General features: G+C 37.6%; 1 protein-coding gene across 1 annotated transcript in view; it reads left to right on the plus strand.

Annotated features, from left to right (window-relative positions):
* EFHC2 (EF-hand domain containing 2) overlaps nucleotides 1–16,534 on the plus strand; it is a 213,339-nt gene that overhangs the window by 28,994 nt on the left and 167,811 nt on the right. The window contains exon 2 of the mRNA XM_045288314.1: nucleotides 9,317–9,505. Within this exon, the coding sequence (XP_045144249.1) occupies nucleotides 9,317–9,505 (189 nt within the window). The remainder of the gene's footprint in view (nucleotides 1–9,316; nucleotides 9,506–16,534) is intronic.

Raw genomic sequence — 16,534 nt, forward strand, 5'->3', positions numbered from 1 at the left:
TCCTGCTCTTTAATTCTTGGCATTCTAATGTCATCTATGAAATGGTATGAAGTCCACCTGGAACACTGTTACTCAAAAGTTTTTCATTATATTTTTTCCTTGCTTAAGGGCCTTCAGTGTTCTTTCATATCCCATGAGACGAAATCAAGTATCTGATTTTGGCATTTAGTGTTACAGATTTAATATCAACTGTTCAACCTTTATTTCCTACTCCTGGTGTAGCAGTTTGAAACAACCAGCTGCTCCTTGAGAGAAAGACGAGGGCCTATGAAGACATACAATCTCAGAAATCCACAGGGGCAAGTCTCCTCGTTCTACAGGGTCGTTATGAGTCAGGTTTGCCTGGATGACCATGAGTTTGGTTACTGTAGGAAGGTACCCCTGAATCTAGCTGAAGCCTGTCCCTGCTATTCAATATACTTTAGCAAATTTGCTTATAATTTTCCCAGTCAAATCCATTGTATGCTTCAATGCTTAGTTTAAGACCTAGATCCTATAAAATTTGCCTCTCACTTTTACCATTTTCTAGTGTAATCCTTTGAATTGTTACAACCCTATTCTCTATGCATGGAGTTTGCAATTTGCTACAGTGGGTTGCCAAAAATTATATCTGAAAAATGGATAGTGTATTTTTATTCAAGGAATTTTGACTGAATACCTTATCAGGCCCAGGGTTAAATGCTGAATAAAGAATAAGACAGACTGTAGCCCTGCTTTCTTGGACTAACAGACAGCAGTGTTAAAAGTTACTCTTGACCAATAATCTGAAATCATACTTGTTTCAGGCACTAGTCCCTAAAAGTATAGAAAACTATAATGCCTCAATAAGAAAAAAAATAATCCGATTAAAAAGTAGGCAAAGGACATGGGTAGACAGTTTACCAAAAGTGACATCTAAATGTCCAACAAACATGAAAAAAATGCTCATTTTCATTAGACATCTGGGAGATGCAAATTCAAACAATCCTGAGATATCACCTTACATTGACAATGAATGACAGCCCAACTCAGAAAAACAGAAAAAAATGTATCTTGGAGAAGATATGGAGGTATTGGAAATCTCATACCCTACTGTCTCACTCTCACTGCCATCGAGTCAATGCTGACTCATAGAGAGCCCCCTGTGGATTTCTGAGACTATAACTGTTTACCAGAATAGAAAGCTTCATCTTTCTCTCACGGAGCTGCTGGTGGTTTTAAACTGCCGACCATGGGGATCCCAGCCCAACGTGTAACCATGATACCACCAGGGCTAGTAGGCCTATAAATATGTACAACCATAGTGGAAAGTGATATAGGGTTACCTCAAACAACTCGGAATAGAGATGCCATATGATACAGCAGTGACTCTGCTGGGTATATATTCTAAAGATTTAAGAGCCATAACATGAGTAGACATATGCACTCACATGTTCATCACAGTACTGTTAACACTAGCAAGAAGTTAGAAACAGCCCTAATGCCCATCAGTAGAAAAATGAATGAAACAACTTTGGTACATTTGTACAATAGAATACGACACTAAAAACCACAAAACACTTCATGATATAGATGAACCTGGAGAGTATTATGCTGAGTGCAGTCAATCTAAAAGGACAAATATTTTATGAGACCACTACTGTGTGGGTCAAAACCCAGACAGACTTGTATTTCAAAGGGAATAGACCAGAGATTCCCAAGGGAAGGAGGGCAAGGTTGGGAAGATGTAGCAATGGACTAGAAGGTTGACAGGTATTGACTTTGTTGAAAAGGAGGATGGAGGTTCATAAAGAAAGAGAAGAGAGATAAATCAGGGGTTTGAGGTGTGGTAGAATACAGTGGGGCAGGATTGATGAGGGGTCTGAACTGTTGAATGCAGAGTTGGTGGTCTGATATATAACCCCCTCTACTTAATTCACAATAAAAATTCATTAAAAAGTCAGGAAAATAATACTCATTTTATGAACACACTAATGAAACACATTTTATAACTCATAACATCATCAAAGTAGGTAGAAATATATCAAGAAGTATTCAATCAAATATAGAAAATTAAGCTCTAAGTTCTATAAAACATTCATTGCATATTGATTATAAAATTGTTCTATAAGATATATTTGTGGAAGAGAAAATTTTTAGCTCCCTAGTTGGTTACTAAGGGAATAAAACTTGCTACATTTTTACTGGAACTCAAACGCAGCTCTTTCTAAAAGTCAGCATCAGTACTTTCCCTTGAGAAGCTAATAAATGTTAATGGGCAGGCGGAGTCACAAATTTTCTCTCACTTAGTCGTAACCTCTGTCCCATGAGGCAGGTATTATCATTCTCGCTTTTGAGATGACAAAGTCACAGGCCTCTGGATAAGTGAAGTGAATAATAAGGGGACCCAGAACCACCATTTATTTACTATCTCAATGCTCCCCTTGCAATAATATGACTGGTTTTAATCTTACAGGAAATTTCCCCCTAACCCCAGCCCCCGTGCTCAGTGTAAACAGACCTCAATCATTTAAGAATTCAACCTGTACAAAGCAACAACTCGGGGAATGCAGTTTGCAGCTGGACAATAATACTTAGATAAGCACCTCAACAGTACCTTAAATTCTATGCTACTGGATAAATTATTGATGTTATCAACACAATCACATTCTACCCCAGGGGGATCATTGACAATGTTTTTCTTTTTTGGTTGTTTTTTCTTAATGCTTTTTGTGTTTTTTTGTCATAAAATGATAACATGACCACTAATGTAAACTAGAGTCCTTTATAACCCATAGACAAACAGATGCATTCTGGGCTTCCACTTAATTCTAGCGCCAATCCAAGAACAGTTAGTTCTCATAACATGGCCTTACTCAATCGATACTCATCTTCATGAAGACATCACTGAAGAGAAGCATGCTACCTCAAAACGTAGTGACGAAAGCAGATAGTGCCCAGTGATTAATTGGACTAGGGTCTGGAGCCTAAAAGGCTTATATTCAAATGAGCAGCCATCTAAGTGGGCATCCATTAAGTCCACACCAAAGAAGCACACCAGCCTGTGTGATTCAAAGAGTACAATAACAAAATCCAATTATGATGAAAGGAAACGTATCAGCGCTTACATTGTGAATCACCAGTTTGTAGAAGTCTATGGAAGACAGTGGAAACCCAAAATCCATCTGCAGAGTATCGGGTCAGATTAAACAGTGACAGATAGCTGCCGGCCACAGTGGAGGGTTGTGAACAGCTTTGCTATCAGACAGAGATTATCGTAAACTTGACTGTGGTGACTGGAACGATGGTATAATCTGATACCTGACTAGGTGCCCGTCCTCTAGACTCAATCTGAATTTGCTCTGCTTCAATATTTCTCACTTGTTCCACAGCAGAAATATCCAGTCTCTCTCTTTTAAACAAATATGGATAGCAGTCTGTTCTTTCTTACTCTTTAGTTTTACTTTTATCTTTATATTGTTGTTATTATTTTCTTTCTGTTTTGTTTTGCTTGTAATTGTTGCTGTTAGGGTTCCTAGTTTATGAAGCACAGGAGTGGCTGCATAGACAATATCAGGGTCAGGGGTGGGGGCCTGGAGACAGGGTGAGAGAAATTGGGGAGCAAATGAATGTGGGAGTGGTCAGGGAGCACTAGAACTGATTGTGATGATGTACATACAACACTTTAAATGTGACAACTATGAAGTGTATGGTATGCAAATTTTAAATCAATAAAACTATTAATAAAATTAAAAGCTGTAAATAAAATTACAAGACTTTGTAAAACCAGTTTTATCCAGGTCACCATGTTTCCAATTCAGAAGTTAAATTTCAAGCTTCATCTCATTTGACGGGTAATCATGGCCCCTTCTTCAGATGCTTTCTTTAAATAGCTTCCATGATTCTAAACTCTCTTGCTTTTCTTCTTGTGTCACCAGCTACTTCTTTTCGGTCCCTCTGTGCCTGTCCTCCTCATCTCCCAGGTGTAGCCACTGAGATTACTTAGACCTCAGTTTTGGACTTCTTTTCTGTACTGTCACCATTCAATCCAGGATTATAATTTTAACTACTATTTGTCAGTTGGTGTATCTTAAAGTTTTATATCTAGCACTGATCTCTCATTTGAATGTCAGACTTATACTGTCTTCAACATCTCTACTTGCTTGTATGATTGGTATTTGAAACTTAATATGTCCAAAATAGATTTCTGGATTCCTATGTATACCTCTTACTCCAAGAATCCTCATACAAATTTTCTCCCACTGTTTTGTACCCTAGTACATGGCAATTCTGTCTGTCTAGTTGCTCAGGCCAAAATATTTGGGCTCATTAACAACTTGCCTCCTCACCACACATCCCACATCACATATAAAATTTGATCATAACTGCTATCTCAACTTACTACCTGCCATCCCATCCCCTACTTTCCCTTTTCTCTCTGATTCAGGCCACTGTTATTTAATGCCAGTGTTCTGTATCACAGCCAGATTGATTGTTTTTTCATTGTGGGGAAAGTATACACAGCAAAGCACTTGTATGCCAGCTCAACAATTTCTGCCTATGTAATTCAGTGACACATGTTTTAAGTTATGCAACCACATTCACTCTGCTTTGCCACATAATTTCACCACCATTTATAAAAATTCACTACCCCCAAAGCAAAATTTCTTGCTTTCCCCCTAGCATCTGCCCTTGGTAACCACTGCAGTTTTCAGTTTCTATGTATTTATTTAAGGAGCCCTGGTGGTGTGGTGGTTATGCATTGGGCTGTTAGTGGCAAGATCAGAAGCTCAAAGCCACCAGCTGTACTACAGGAGAAAGACAAGACTTTCCACTCCCGTAAGGAGTTACAATCTTGGAAACCTATCCCACAGGGTCACTGTGAGTTAGAACTGACTTGATGTTACTGGTTTTGGTTTGGTGGGTGGTGAAGCAGGGTAAGCATTAGAGTGCTAACTGCAAGGCTGACGGTTTGAACTCAGTTGCACTGCACGACTGATGCAGCAGTCTGCTTCCTTGACGCTTACAGCCTTGGAAATCCCATGGGATGGTTCTACTCTGTTCTGTAGGGTCACTATGAGGCAGAATCAACTCCACAGTAGGCTTGTGTTTGGTTCTATATTTGTTTATTTCATACAAGTAAGACAATACAGTATTTGTCCATTTTTGATGGACGTATTTCACTCAGCATGATGTTTTGAAGTGTCATCTATGGCTGAGTAATACCCTATTGTATTGTGGGAGAAAGTTTCATAGTATCAGAAACCCATGGGGGCACTTCTTCTCTGTCCCTAGAGGATCACTTTGAGTCAGTATCAACTCGATAGCAGTGAACTGAGTTGTTGAATATCACATTGTATGTATGTACCATATTTTATGTAGACATTAATCTCTTGATAGACATTTTTGTTGTTCCCACATGGCTACCGTAAAAACTCTGTTACATGAGCAGAATTTGCATCCCTGCTCAAAACAAAATCCAACAATTTGTAAACTTCTAAGGCTCTGGCTTCTGGTTACTTTTCTTCCAAACCATTTTATTAGGACATAATCCAGACATCAAACCATTTCATAGTTCAATCATATCAAGAAGTGTTATACTACTATCACTACCACAATCGGTTTCAGTCTGGTTACTCTCTTCATCTCACGTCTCAATTCAAGAGTCTCTGGACCTGTCTGAAGCTATCATAGTATGGTGTCATGCAAGGAAGGACTTAGCAGGGGGGATGGCATGGCAGTCCCTATTGTAGGAGTGAATGGAAGGGTGACTCTAGTCAATTCTTTCATGGATCCTGAAGATAAAGGATAAGAAGGAGTGAAGACAGTGATGAGGGGGAATTCGGGGCTGAAGGAGGCTTTCTTCCTCTTTCACAGGTGACAAACTTGAGTGGATTTCTGTCTCGAAAGGAGCCCATGAGAAAGAGAGATTAGGCTGTTGGTCACTCACTGACCAGGGATACAATGAAATCAGTATTTCTACAAGCAGAGGCACAAGGCCTGGGTCAGTCTGAAACTGTAAATTGCCTGAAGTCATGTTCCTTGTTTAGTTGTCTGGTTTCTGTCCATCACTTCAACCTTTCATATGGGTACTCTATACTTGCTAGTCCCCTAGCAATCTCTGCTCCTTCTTTCTTTCTCTACTCCAAGGGTTCTGAACTCTGCAGAGGGACCTAGCCCAATTAAATAAAATTTTGTGGGGCTCCTGTTAGTGCTGGAACTCCATTGATATTCCAGTAGTGTGAAGGAGCTGTCTAAAGCATTTAAATGTGAAGCCCTTCATAATATTGACTTACTTCCTTCCATATTCGACTTCATCTTCCCCTCCTTCAAAGTTGAACTTATCCTTTTTATTAGACTCATCCCTCTCATACCCTCCCTCCTAGTAGTTGGTGTCAGTCCAGCTATAGCTCATTATTCATAATTTCCTATATAATTCAACCCAGCTCTACACGCCCAAGAAATCATCCAGTTATCCACTAAACCTTAGCACTGCTACACAAGCCGATAGTGTATGAGTCTATGTGGATAAACTTACTAAACTTGTAGGGGAATGAGTGCATAAACTTAAGTTTAAATGAAGGTTTTCCTAGTTACTGTGTAACCTTGGGTGTACAGGTCTCCCTCTTTCTGCCTTGATTTCCTCATTAGTAAAATGACAGTAATAATACCTATCAAATAATGTTGTGATGATGAAATAAATATAGAAAGCACTTAGGAAAGGGTCTAGCTCATCACAAGTGATCACTGAAGAGTAGCTGGACTATTTTATAGTTTTATATAGTTATCTTTTACCTCATCAACAAGGTTGTATGTTCTTTCTTCAGGGCATGGTCTAAGTCTTACAGTGATCTTACTAGTACAAGGCTCACTATGCAATAAATGCTTACCACATATTTGTTGGTTTATCAAAAGTAATTGCTGTTTACCCCAGATTACTTGCTTTAGAAAGGGGGATGTTGCTAGCCAAGTTTAGAGCCTACTTTTGGCACATTTTTTGGTGATTTGGGGCTTCCTTTGTGGCACCCGAAGGAGCCCTAATGGCAGTAAGACAAGCATTGGATTGCTAACCATAAGGTTGAAAAATGATTCAAACTCATCTGTGGTAGAAAGATGAACCAGTCTAATTCCATAAAGATGTAAAGCCATGGGGACCCTATATTGCAACAATGAGTTAGAATCTATTCCATGGCAGTGGCTTGGTTTGGTTTGGGACCCAGCTATGACTTTGTAAGAAACTATTGCCTTGGCTGTATTCAGTTCTGGCAAAAGTTTCTTATATTTCTGTTGTGTCCATAGAATTAGTTACTGTTTTTGTGACAGCTGCTGGCCTTTGCTCACTGGAAGCCAAGGGTGGTAAGCTTTCAACAACCGAGCAGTGCAAGTGGTGAAAAATGAAAGATTGTCTTTTCCGATATGTGAAGTTTCCCTTTTGAGAAACAGGAGGTAATATGGCAGCTCTTCTGGAGAGAAAGCTCAAGGAGAGGGGCAGAATGCTCACTTTGTTAGAAATCCACTCTTCCTTCCACTTTACCCTCCCCCATTAGGCAAAGGAAGTATAGGTGGCTTTAGCAGTACCTCCACCCCCTGGTGATTACTGTTTTTCCCTGTACCAAGGCAGTGGGGACCCACAGAGGCTAACTGCCTCTTCCAGATCGCAGTAAGTAGGGAAGGCAGAAGCAGTACAAATCTGGCCAGCACCAGCAAATCTGGGTTTTTATTTATATATTCATGTATCTTGATGTCTTGGCATTTAAAACCATGGCTGATAATATAAAGAACATTCATGTAACAGCAAGTCTGCATAAAAAATAAAATCAATGTTTCAAATTCGTTTGAAGGTTTGGTATGTGTATCCACATCCTAAGCTTATGTTTCTATCTCCTTTTGTAGAGAAACTCAAGTAGCAGAGAAGACATACCTGTTATGCTCACTCTATAAAATATAATGTTATTACAGAGGTCTAAAATGCTTTGTATTAGAAATGAAAAACCTAAAAATTTGAGCAAAACTGAAAGGAGGTAGTAGAAAGTAATTTAAAATGTGATAATTCCATATATGTAAAGCTTGAAAATATTTAGAAATATAGTGTTACTTACAGATCCGTGAAAATGATAAGCAACAAATTAACGATGATGGGTACCTGTGGAGAGGGAGGCAGAAGCACGAACTCAGAGAATATACAGGACTTTCATGATATCTGAAAAACTTTATTTTTATGTGGCATTTGATATGATATGCTATGATATATAAGTAGTATGATATAAGAAGTTTCAAAAAGTTTGTGTAAAATGAGATGAAAAGATACTTAAAATTTCCACAAACTTTTTTGAGATTACCCACCCCCCCTTTACATTGTTATATTATTCTGATGGCTAAATTACCCACAAATAACAGTTTACATTTTTCAGGACTTACAAGGTTTAAATGTGGAATTACCAACTGTTCTGTGTCCTTATACTATTGATTTTTTTTGTTTGAGATTTTTTGAGATTTACCCATATTGATACATGCAGTTTTAGAACTTTGTTTTAAAACAACACAATTAATGCATCCTTTCTGTCACTGATAGGAATTTCGATTTTTTTCCTGTTTGTCTTATAAACACTGATGTAACATGTAAATAATCTGATACATAGCTTCCCAGGCACGGATGGCAAGAGATTTCTTGGAGTAGAATTGGTAAATCATGGGTAATTGTCAAATCTCTCCTCAGAGTAGCGACACTAATTTCCTTTACTTTTCCCACAAGCAGCGCATACAAACTGATGTGGGTCCACATTTCTTGCCAGACCTTGGTGTACATGTTTCATTTTTTCCAGATCTCCATGAATGGCAGGAAGGGAGTTGGGCTGATGGGGCCAAGGTTTAACAATTATGAGGAGAATGTCAGTTTTGAGGAATTTCCTATTGTTACATTTATTTTACTGGAGAAATACTCTTGAGTTTTGCTGAAAGTAAAACTTCTGTGGAAAGTAAGACTTCTGTGGAAAAATGGTTCCATTTCCACCCTGAAGTTGAGGATTTTGCCCCCCTTTCTGTGTATATTCTTGACACACAGCTTGCTAGTGTTCTAAATGTTCACTTGCAGTAATAGATATTTTTAAATGTTTCAAATAGCTTGAAGTATTGGATATATTCTTACTGCTTTTCCGAGTTTTGAATTTTTAAAGATGAATCAAATTTAAAATATGATACAGCTTTATGTATCCAGATTGATCATAATTATTTGCCACCATATAGTCATTTCACAGTGGGAAAAATACATGATGGGAAAATGTATTTTTATTTTTTTTAAACTGCAGAAAAGTCGTAAAGAGTAACTTTCATCATTGTATGTTGTCTCTTCTGTTTACAGGCAGGAAAGGAGAAGTTCCACAAATCTCAACACTGGGGCTTTTGTAACAATGTTATGATGTTAGTAAGTGATGAGAAACCTGGAATAGGTGGAGAACCGCTGATTGGGCAAAAGCCGAAGCCTAAATACAGTATCTATCCTACAGGAATGGAATCAGATGTACCATCATGGGTAGCTTTTGACAAACAGGTAAGTTATACACTTGGAGAAATACAATGTTACAATTTTTAAAAATCATTTTATTAGGGGCTCATACAACTCTTATCACAATCCATACATACATCAATTGTGTAAAGCGCATTTGTACATTCATTACCCTCATCATTCTCAAAACATTTCCTCTCCACTTAGGCCCCTGGCATTAGGTCCTCATTTTTCCCCTCCCTCCCCGCTCCCCTCTCCCTCATGAGCCCTTGATACAATTTTATATGTACTAAATACTAAGAATGTTTGAGAAAATAGAAGTCCTTGATATAAATGTTTAAGGCTAGTTCTCCTGAAAAGACACATTCAAGAACAATGTACCCTAGAAGAAAAAATGGTCTGTACCATGCTGTTTCTGACCAGAAGTATTGACTGAAGGGCATCTGCTATTTCTTTCTTGATGATTGCTTATCAGCCTCTCTCTCATCTCCTCCCTGGACAGGATAGTCTGCCCTTCTGTAGACACTGAGACCAGACTGTTGCTTAGCAGGTTGTCATTAATTAAATATTTTTTATCCTAATTGTGGCATTAAGTAAGAACAACCTACTTTTACAGTGGTTTTTTTTCTGCATATTAACTATGGTTCTCCATCATTATAGACTGAATACTGCCATGGGAAAAAGTATAGAGGTAAAAGGGAAAATGTTCCAATATTAGATAAGGCTTTGACCTTTTTAAAGTACACGTGTACACAAAGTACATGCACGTATATACAGAGATTTTGACAGGTGAAAAGTTAATCATTTGAATATCTTAGGGACTAGATTAAAAGGAAAAAACGAGATAACCAGTTATTTCCCATATGCGATATTTATCAGAAAACCTGTTATCACTGTTCCATGTCCTGTTTTCCAAAAGTGACCTGTGTCACTAGATTATTTTAAGAGCAATATTTAAAAAATAATTCTGGACTTGATAGATCAAGAATTCAAACATTCATTATTCAATACCAAGTTTACCAGGTGGGATTTAACAGCTTTTACAAGAATGGTTTGGCAGTGATTTGATTCCATTTAAAATGTTCATAAATTTGGTAGAATTGATACATTCCATGTCCTCTGTGTCCAGGTAGGTCATTTACTTCACATGTGTTTTGAATCACATGTCTGGTGGCACTTACGTAATTCTGACTGGCCACTGGGAAGCTTCTTGCCCGGGAAGCTTTTGAATATGGGCCAATATTTCTTCTTTTTAAAATTTATTTCAGTTTTGAGTACCTGGCTCAGTGCTGGACTCAGAATTCAGAAAGTATTTCTATGTTGACTTACATGGGTGAATTATACATGGCTTTGTTAATCTCCATCTCCCAGGTCTATGTACATTGCTCTAAAACATATACGTTTACATGAGCCAAGGACAAGATTCAATTTTTACTTTCTTTTCTCAAAAAGGGGATATTGACAATATTTTAAATTAATCTACTGCTGAATTAGTAATGTCATAGACCACAATGCATTAATCTGTTTTCTGGGATTTAAAGTTGAAAATTCCTTTTATTTTATGCTTTCCTCAATACTTAATATGTGCCTTTCAAGCTTACTTTGCAGCTAGCCCTTTGATTTCTTTTAAAATTATGTGGAATATTTCATGAAGTTGGAATAATTTTAGCTTCAAACCACTTGAGAAAACAAAGAGCTTGCTCATTCCAGGCCTAACTGAATGCAACATAATTCTTTCAGTTATTTTGTTGGTCAACTTCAATGAAATATTAATCGAGTTTTAAATGAGACACTAAACTATGAAATATTTACGTGCTCTGATGAGATTGTGCACTACGGATTAAATCCTGGTTAATAACAGAGCAAATTATAAAGCACTTTCTACATTCATGTCTCAACAAAACAAGTCAACATCTGTTAATCCTTTTTCATAAACATGAGACATTTCAACCCATTGCCAGGTGTTTTTTTTTTTGCAGTGGTTTTTAATGGTAACTGCATATGTAGAATAAGCTCTTCTCAAACAATACAAAGGAAAAATAAAGGTAATTCTTTGGAAGATGAATGAAAAAAATCAGTATTTTTAGTCGATACTGCTGGTGCCTGTGCATACAGACCCATGGGAGAGATGGTGTGCCCACCTCCCCAGCTGCTGCAAGTGTTTTGAGAAACAGCTCACATTGCTCTCGGCTGCTGGGGGTTATCTCCCAGAGACACTTGCCACCTACCCCCTCCATTAAGAATTGGGGGAGTGGGTGAAAAGCTCAGCTTCTTGCCACAAGCCAGGGTGATCTAGGTCCATTAGCTCTATGGGCAACAGCCCACGGCTTAACTTCACCTGAGAACACTTGCTTGCATAGCTCGTTTTCACGTCCCTCGTTTCTGTACAGGGTCTTCCCAAGAGTGCACCTTTAGCAGATCACGTGTACTTAAATTCTCCTGGTAGAACCCAACCTAAGACTGCATTCCAGGTTTTAGACAAAATTCTAACAGTCATCATCCAAATGCTGTGTTCAGGCAGCCTATCACATTCTAAGCAGTGTAGATGCTATTTGCAAACACCGGGAAGAGCCATCATGGAATATCCTGCATGGTCCCCATGGTGAACACTTCTAGCTGTTTAACCCTTTATTCATTCTCCTCCTCTTTTTACAAATAAAACACGTTTTATTCAGGCTGGGAAAGTGCCTACTTAAAATGTTCACTTCCCCAGGCTTCTTGTTACTAGGCTGGCCATATGACTGAGTTCTGGCTGGTGATATATGAGTCAAGGTTTATTGGGTAGATCTCCTGGGAAAATGATTGTTTGTCTAATAAAAAGCCAGGCTCAGCTGGTATGCTTTTCCTGCCCTTTGACCTACCATTCATTGTTTTCCTGCCTAGAACTAGGATACCATTCTTCAGCATGCAGCAGCCATCTTGTGGGCACAGCACAAAGATCAAAGGAACTTGATCCCTGTCAGCATCAGAGAGCCAACATTCGAGCCTCTGGCTGCCTCTCTAGCTGAACTTCTTGATATATGGAAAATAGCAGCCTTTGCTATTTAAGAGGTTGTCCACCTGAGAGGGCATTAGAAAATGTGTGGAGGTGTTTTGAGTTGTCATAGTGACTGGAAATGGGGCCACATTAAGGCTAGGCAAGTGAGTCCACCCCTTGGGTGCAAAACATAAAGGTTTCCAAAAACTCAGTAACCAAAAGAAATAATATTTTAACGCAATATCTTTTTTAACAGTTTTATTAGCACTTCATCTACATGTCATGTAATTAAATCATATCAAAAAGAGTTGTACAAGTATCATCACAGTCAATTCTAGAACATTTTCTTCTTCCTTGTATTCATTGTTATTCATGTAATTAATTTTTTCTAATTGTTGTAAGAAAAATAAACACCACAAAATATTCTCCAGTTCAACAACTGCTACATGTATAATTCATGGCCAATGAATCACTCTTTGTGTTGTGCAACCATTATTGATAACCCTTTCCAAATTATTTCACCATCATTAACATAAACTTAATGCCCCTTAAGCAACATGCAGTATCTTTAAAAAATAAAACTTAAGGCCCCAAATCCATGAGGAACCAAATTGCTACATTTTAATACATAGATGGGATCAATAACTGGGCTGCCTGAGTCTTAATGGAACCAGAGGCAAAAGGAAGAATCAGTAATACTGATCCTGCCTTTGTTCATCATGGATATTTTTGCCTTAAGTTTGATTATTTAAATCACTTCATGCTAGGATGAGCCCTGCCTAGAAGGTGCTACTGCCATTGATTCACTAAGGCCCAAGTGTGCATTTCAAATTCTGTAATGTGGGAGGGCACCCCATACTGGGAAGAATTCTCCTTCAAATGCCAGTAATGCCTTTATTGAGAAACTGCTGTCCCAATTGCTTAAAACTCTGGGCATTGAGGGGATGTATACAAACAGACAGATATAATTTTGCCTGATATAGCACCCTCAACAAACACCAGCTATTTAATAAAATTAATTTAAATAGGAGCAGGCACATAGTCATTTACACCAATTATTTCTAGTCATCTTCTCAGCACCTCCATGAGGAAACAAACACGTGCAATTGGAGAATCACTCTAAATGGAACTGGGGCAAGGATTTTGGGACTGGTTTTAGAAACACTGGATCTGGTCCATGGTTGTGGCTTAGTTATGTCACCTATCTGAGCCTTAGTTTCCTTGATTAAAAGGTGGCGTATGCTTAGCCCAGGCATTGGGCTGCTAACCCCAAGGTCTGTGGTTCAAACCCACCAACTGCTCCCTGGGAAAAAGATGAGCTTGTCTGCTCCCATGAAGATTTACAGTTTCAGAAACTCAATATAGAGTTGCCATGAGTTAGAATCGACTAGATCACAGTGAACTTTAATCTACAGCTGAGATTTAGTTTTAATCTACACCTGAGGCGTGACCACAATTAAATTTAGAGGGTTCATCCTAGAACAGCTCAGACTCTGGGACTCCTGGCTTGAGGCTCTCTCTAATTATACTAGGCACTGATGGCTTCATTATTAATTTAAATTTGGCATTTAGCAGTTTCTGATATGCTGCAGTTGCTACCGCATATGAACTATCATTAACTGCTTTTATAAAAAGTCAGAATATTTAGAAATGCACAGTTGACTGAATGGTTTTATATGACTTTTTATCTGGCAGTTAAGCACCATTTACATAGACACTGCAATTATGCTCTCATTTCTTTTCATTTGTCAATAGCTCCTAGTTAGCCTAATTTGTTTGCCATTTCGTAAATGACTCATTATAGTAAGTGGCAGGATAAAGGTTGATTTTATGGAGGGATGCATGCATTTAAAAATATTACTTTAATTTTTCCATCTATTGTAAGCATAATAATTATAATCAAAATTACTGACCACAGAATTAGAATTTTAATGACTGCATGAATTGACACTGGGTTTTTTGGTTAACTGATTATATAGTAAATCTCTGGGCTTTGAACAGTATACAAATATGCTTTTCAAAAGTAATTTTATCTGTTGGTCACCTTGATTTATTTTTCCTTTATGGAGTTAACAAATTAGGAAATGATATTTACTATTTGTTTTACTGCCTTAAATTTTAGGTTGACTTTATTCTGAATTTTTAATTTGTAGAGCCATAATTATTTATGCACTTCCCTTCTCTGAATTCAAACTGGCTACACCTTTATTGGAAACATCAAAAAATTATTGGCCTTTTTTAATAATGTATTTACAGGATTCTGCTCTATAGTAAATGGATATCTTGTGACAATACAAATACTGGCTGTATAATCTGTGTTGTATTCCTTTTTCCACATTTCATCTTTGGAATATTTTTTGACTCATAAGCAGCTGAAAAGATAGTACAGTGAGGTTCTGTATACCCTTCATGGAGCTTCCTCCAACCATAACCTGTTATATAACCATTGTTCTTGGAGAAAGACTGGCCCTTTTACCCCTGTAAACCGTTCACAGGCTCGGAAACCCACAGGGGCAGTTCTCCTCTGTCCTATAGAATCACTATGAGTTGGCATCAACTCGATGGCAGTGAGTTTTTGATATAAGCATACTATACTATCAAATCTCGGAAATCTACATTGATACAATGCTGCTGATTATAGACTACGTTTGAATTTCACCAGTTTTGAATGTATTCATATTTTTCTTACTTTATAACTCTAATAAATTTTATCACACTGTAGGTTTTTGTAACCACCACCACAACCAGGATACAGAATGGCTGCACTTTTGATTGTTTAAAGATTTTACTGTTTGAGGCTTCATTTTTAAAAATAAAAATAAAAAATGTACATAAAACTTGCCGTTTTAGAACTCAGTGACATTTAGTACATCACAATTTTGTTGCAAGCACGTTTTCTGTCTAGTTCCAAAACATTTTCATCACCCTTAAAAAGGCCTAATGTTCATTAAGCAATCACTCCCATTCCCTCCAGCCTCTGGTAACCACCAATATGCCTTCGGCCCTAGGGGCTACCTATTCAGTATGTAATTGAATCATGCAATATATATGATGTAAATGGAATTGTACAATATGTGATCTGGTGTGTCTTGCTTTTCACTTAGCAAAGTGTGTTGGAGATTTATTCACATTGTATAGTATATTCAGTACTTAATTCTTTTTTATGGTTGAGCAATATTCCATTATATTAATATATGACGCTGCTTATTTATTCATTCTCTCCATGATGCATTTGGGTTACTCACCTTTTGGCCATTATGAGTAGGGCTGCTTTGAACATTTGTGTACAAGGATTTGTATACTTGTTTTTAATTCTTTGGGGCAGCAGTTGTTACATTCATTTAGTACATCCCTAGGAGTGGGAGATAGGAATTACTGGGTTTTGATGGCAACTAGTAACAACATGGTGATTCTATTTTGTAACTTTTGGACGTGCAACCAAAGTTTGTTCCACAATAACTATAATTTTACATTTATAGAAACTAAGTACAGGGTTTTAATGACTCCACATTCTAGGTAACACTTATTATTGATTTTATTATGCTAACCATCCTACTGGGTGGTAAGGGTAATTCTTTGAGGTTTTGATTTCCATTTTCCTAATGACCAATGATGTTGAGCATCTTTTCACATGCTTTTTGGCCATTTGTGTTTCTTTGAAGAACTGTTTATTTAGGTCCCTAGCCCAGTTTTTAGATGAGTTGTTGAGCCCTTATTTTATGAGGTAAACTTTATTTTTTTAATTAACTTTATTGAGGTATCATTGCCATATGCACCCATTTTAATCATACAGTTGAAAGGATTCTGCCAAGTATATACATTTGTATCCACCACCGCAAACATAATATACATTTCTATCAGAAAAGATTTGTTTTTCCTGTTTTTTAACATCATGTAAACAAAATCTTACAGTGTGTCCTCTCTGGAATCTGACTTTCTGTTTGGAATTTAAGATTTAGTGTATACACACACACACACACACACACACACACACACACACACAATTCGTGTAATAATCCACCATAGCAGATTTCTGGATATATGTATAATGGTTTTTCAGGAAAAACACAAGGCTTTCTGCTTCTGTAAAGATTTAC

The sequence above is a fragment of the Echinops telfairi genome, unplaced genomic scaffold (assembly GCF_000313985.2).
Source record: "Echinops telfairi isolate 266 unplaced genomic scaffold, ASM31398v2 ScPeMD7_19;HRSCAF=73, whole genome shotgun sequence".
Classification (NCBI taxonomy): Eukaryota; Metazoa; Chordata; class Mammalia; order Afrosoricida; family Tenrecidae; genus Echinops; species Echinops telfairi.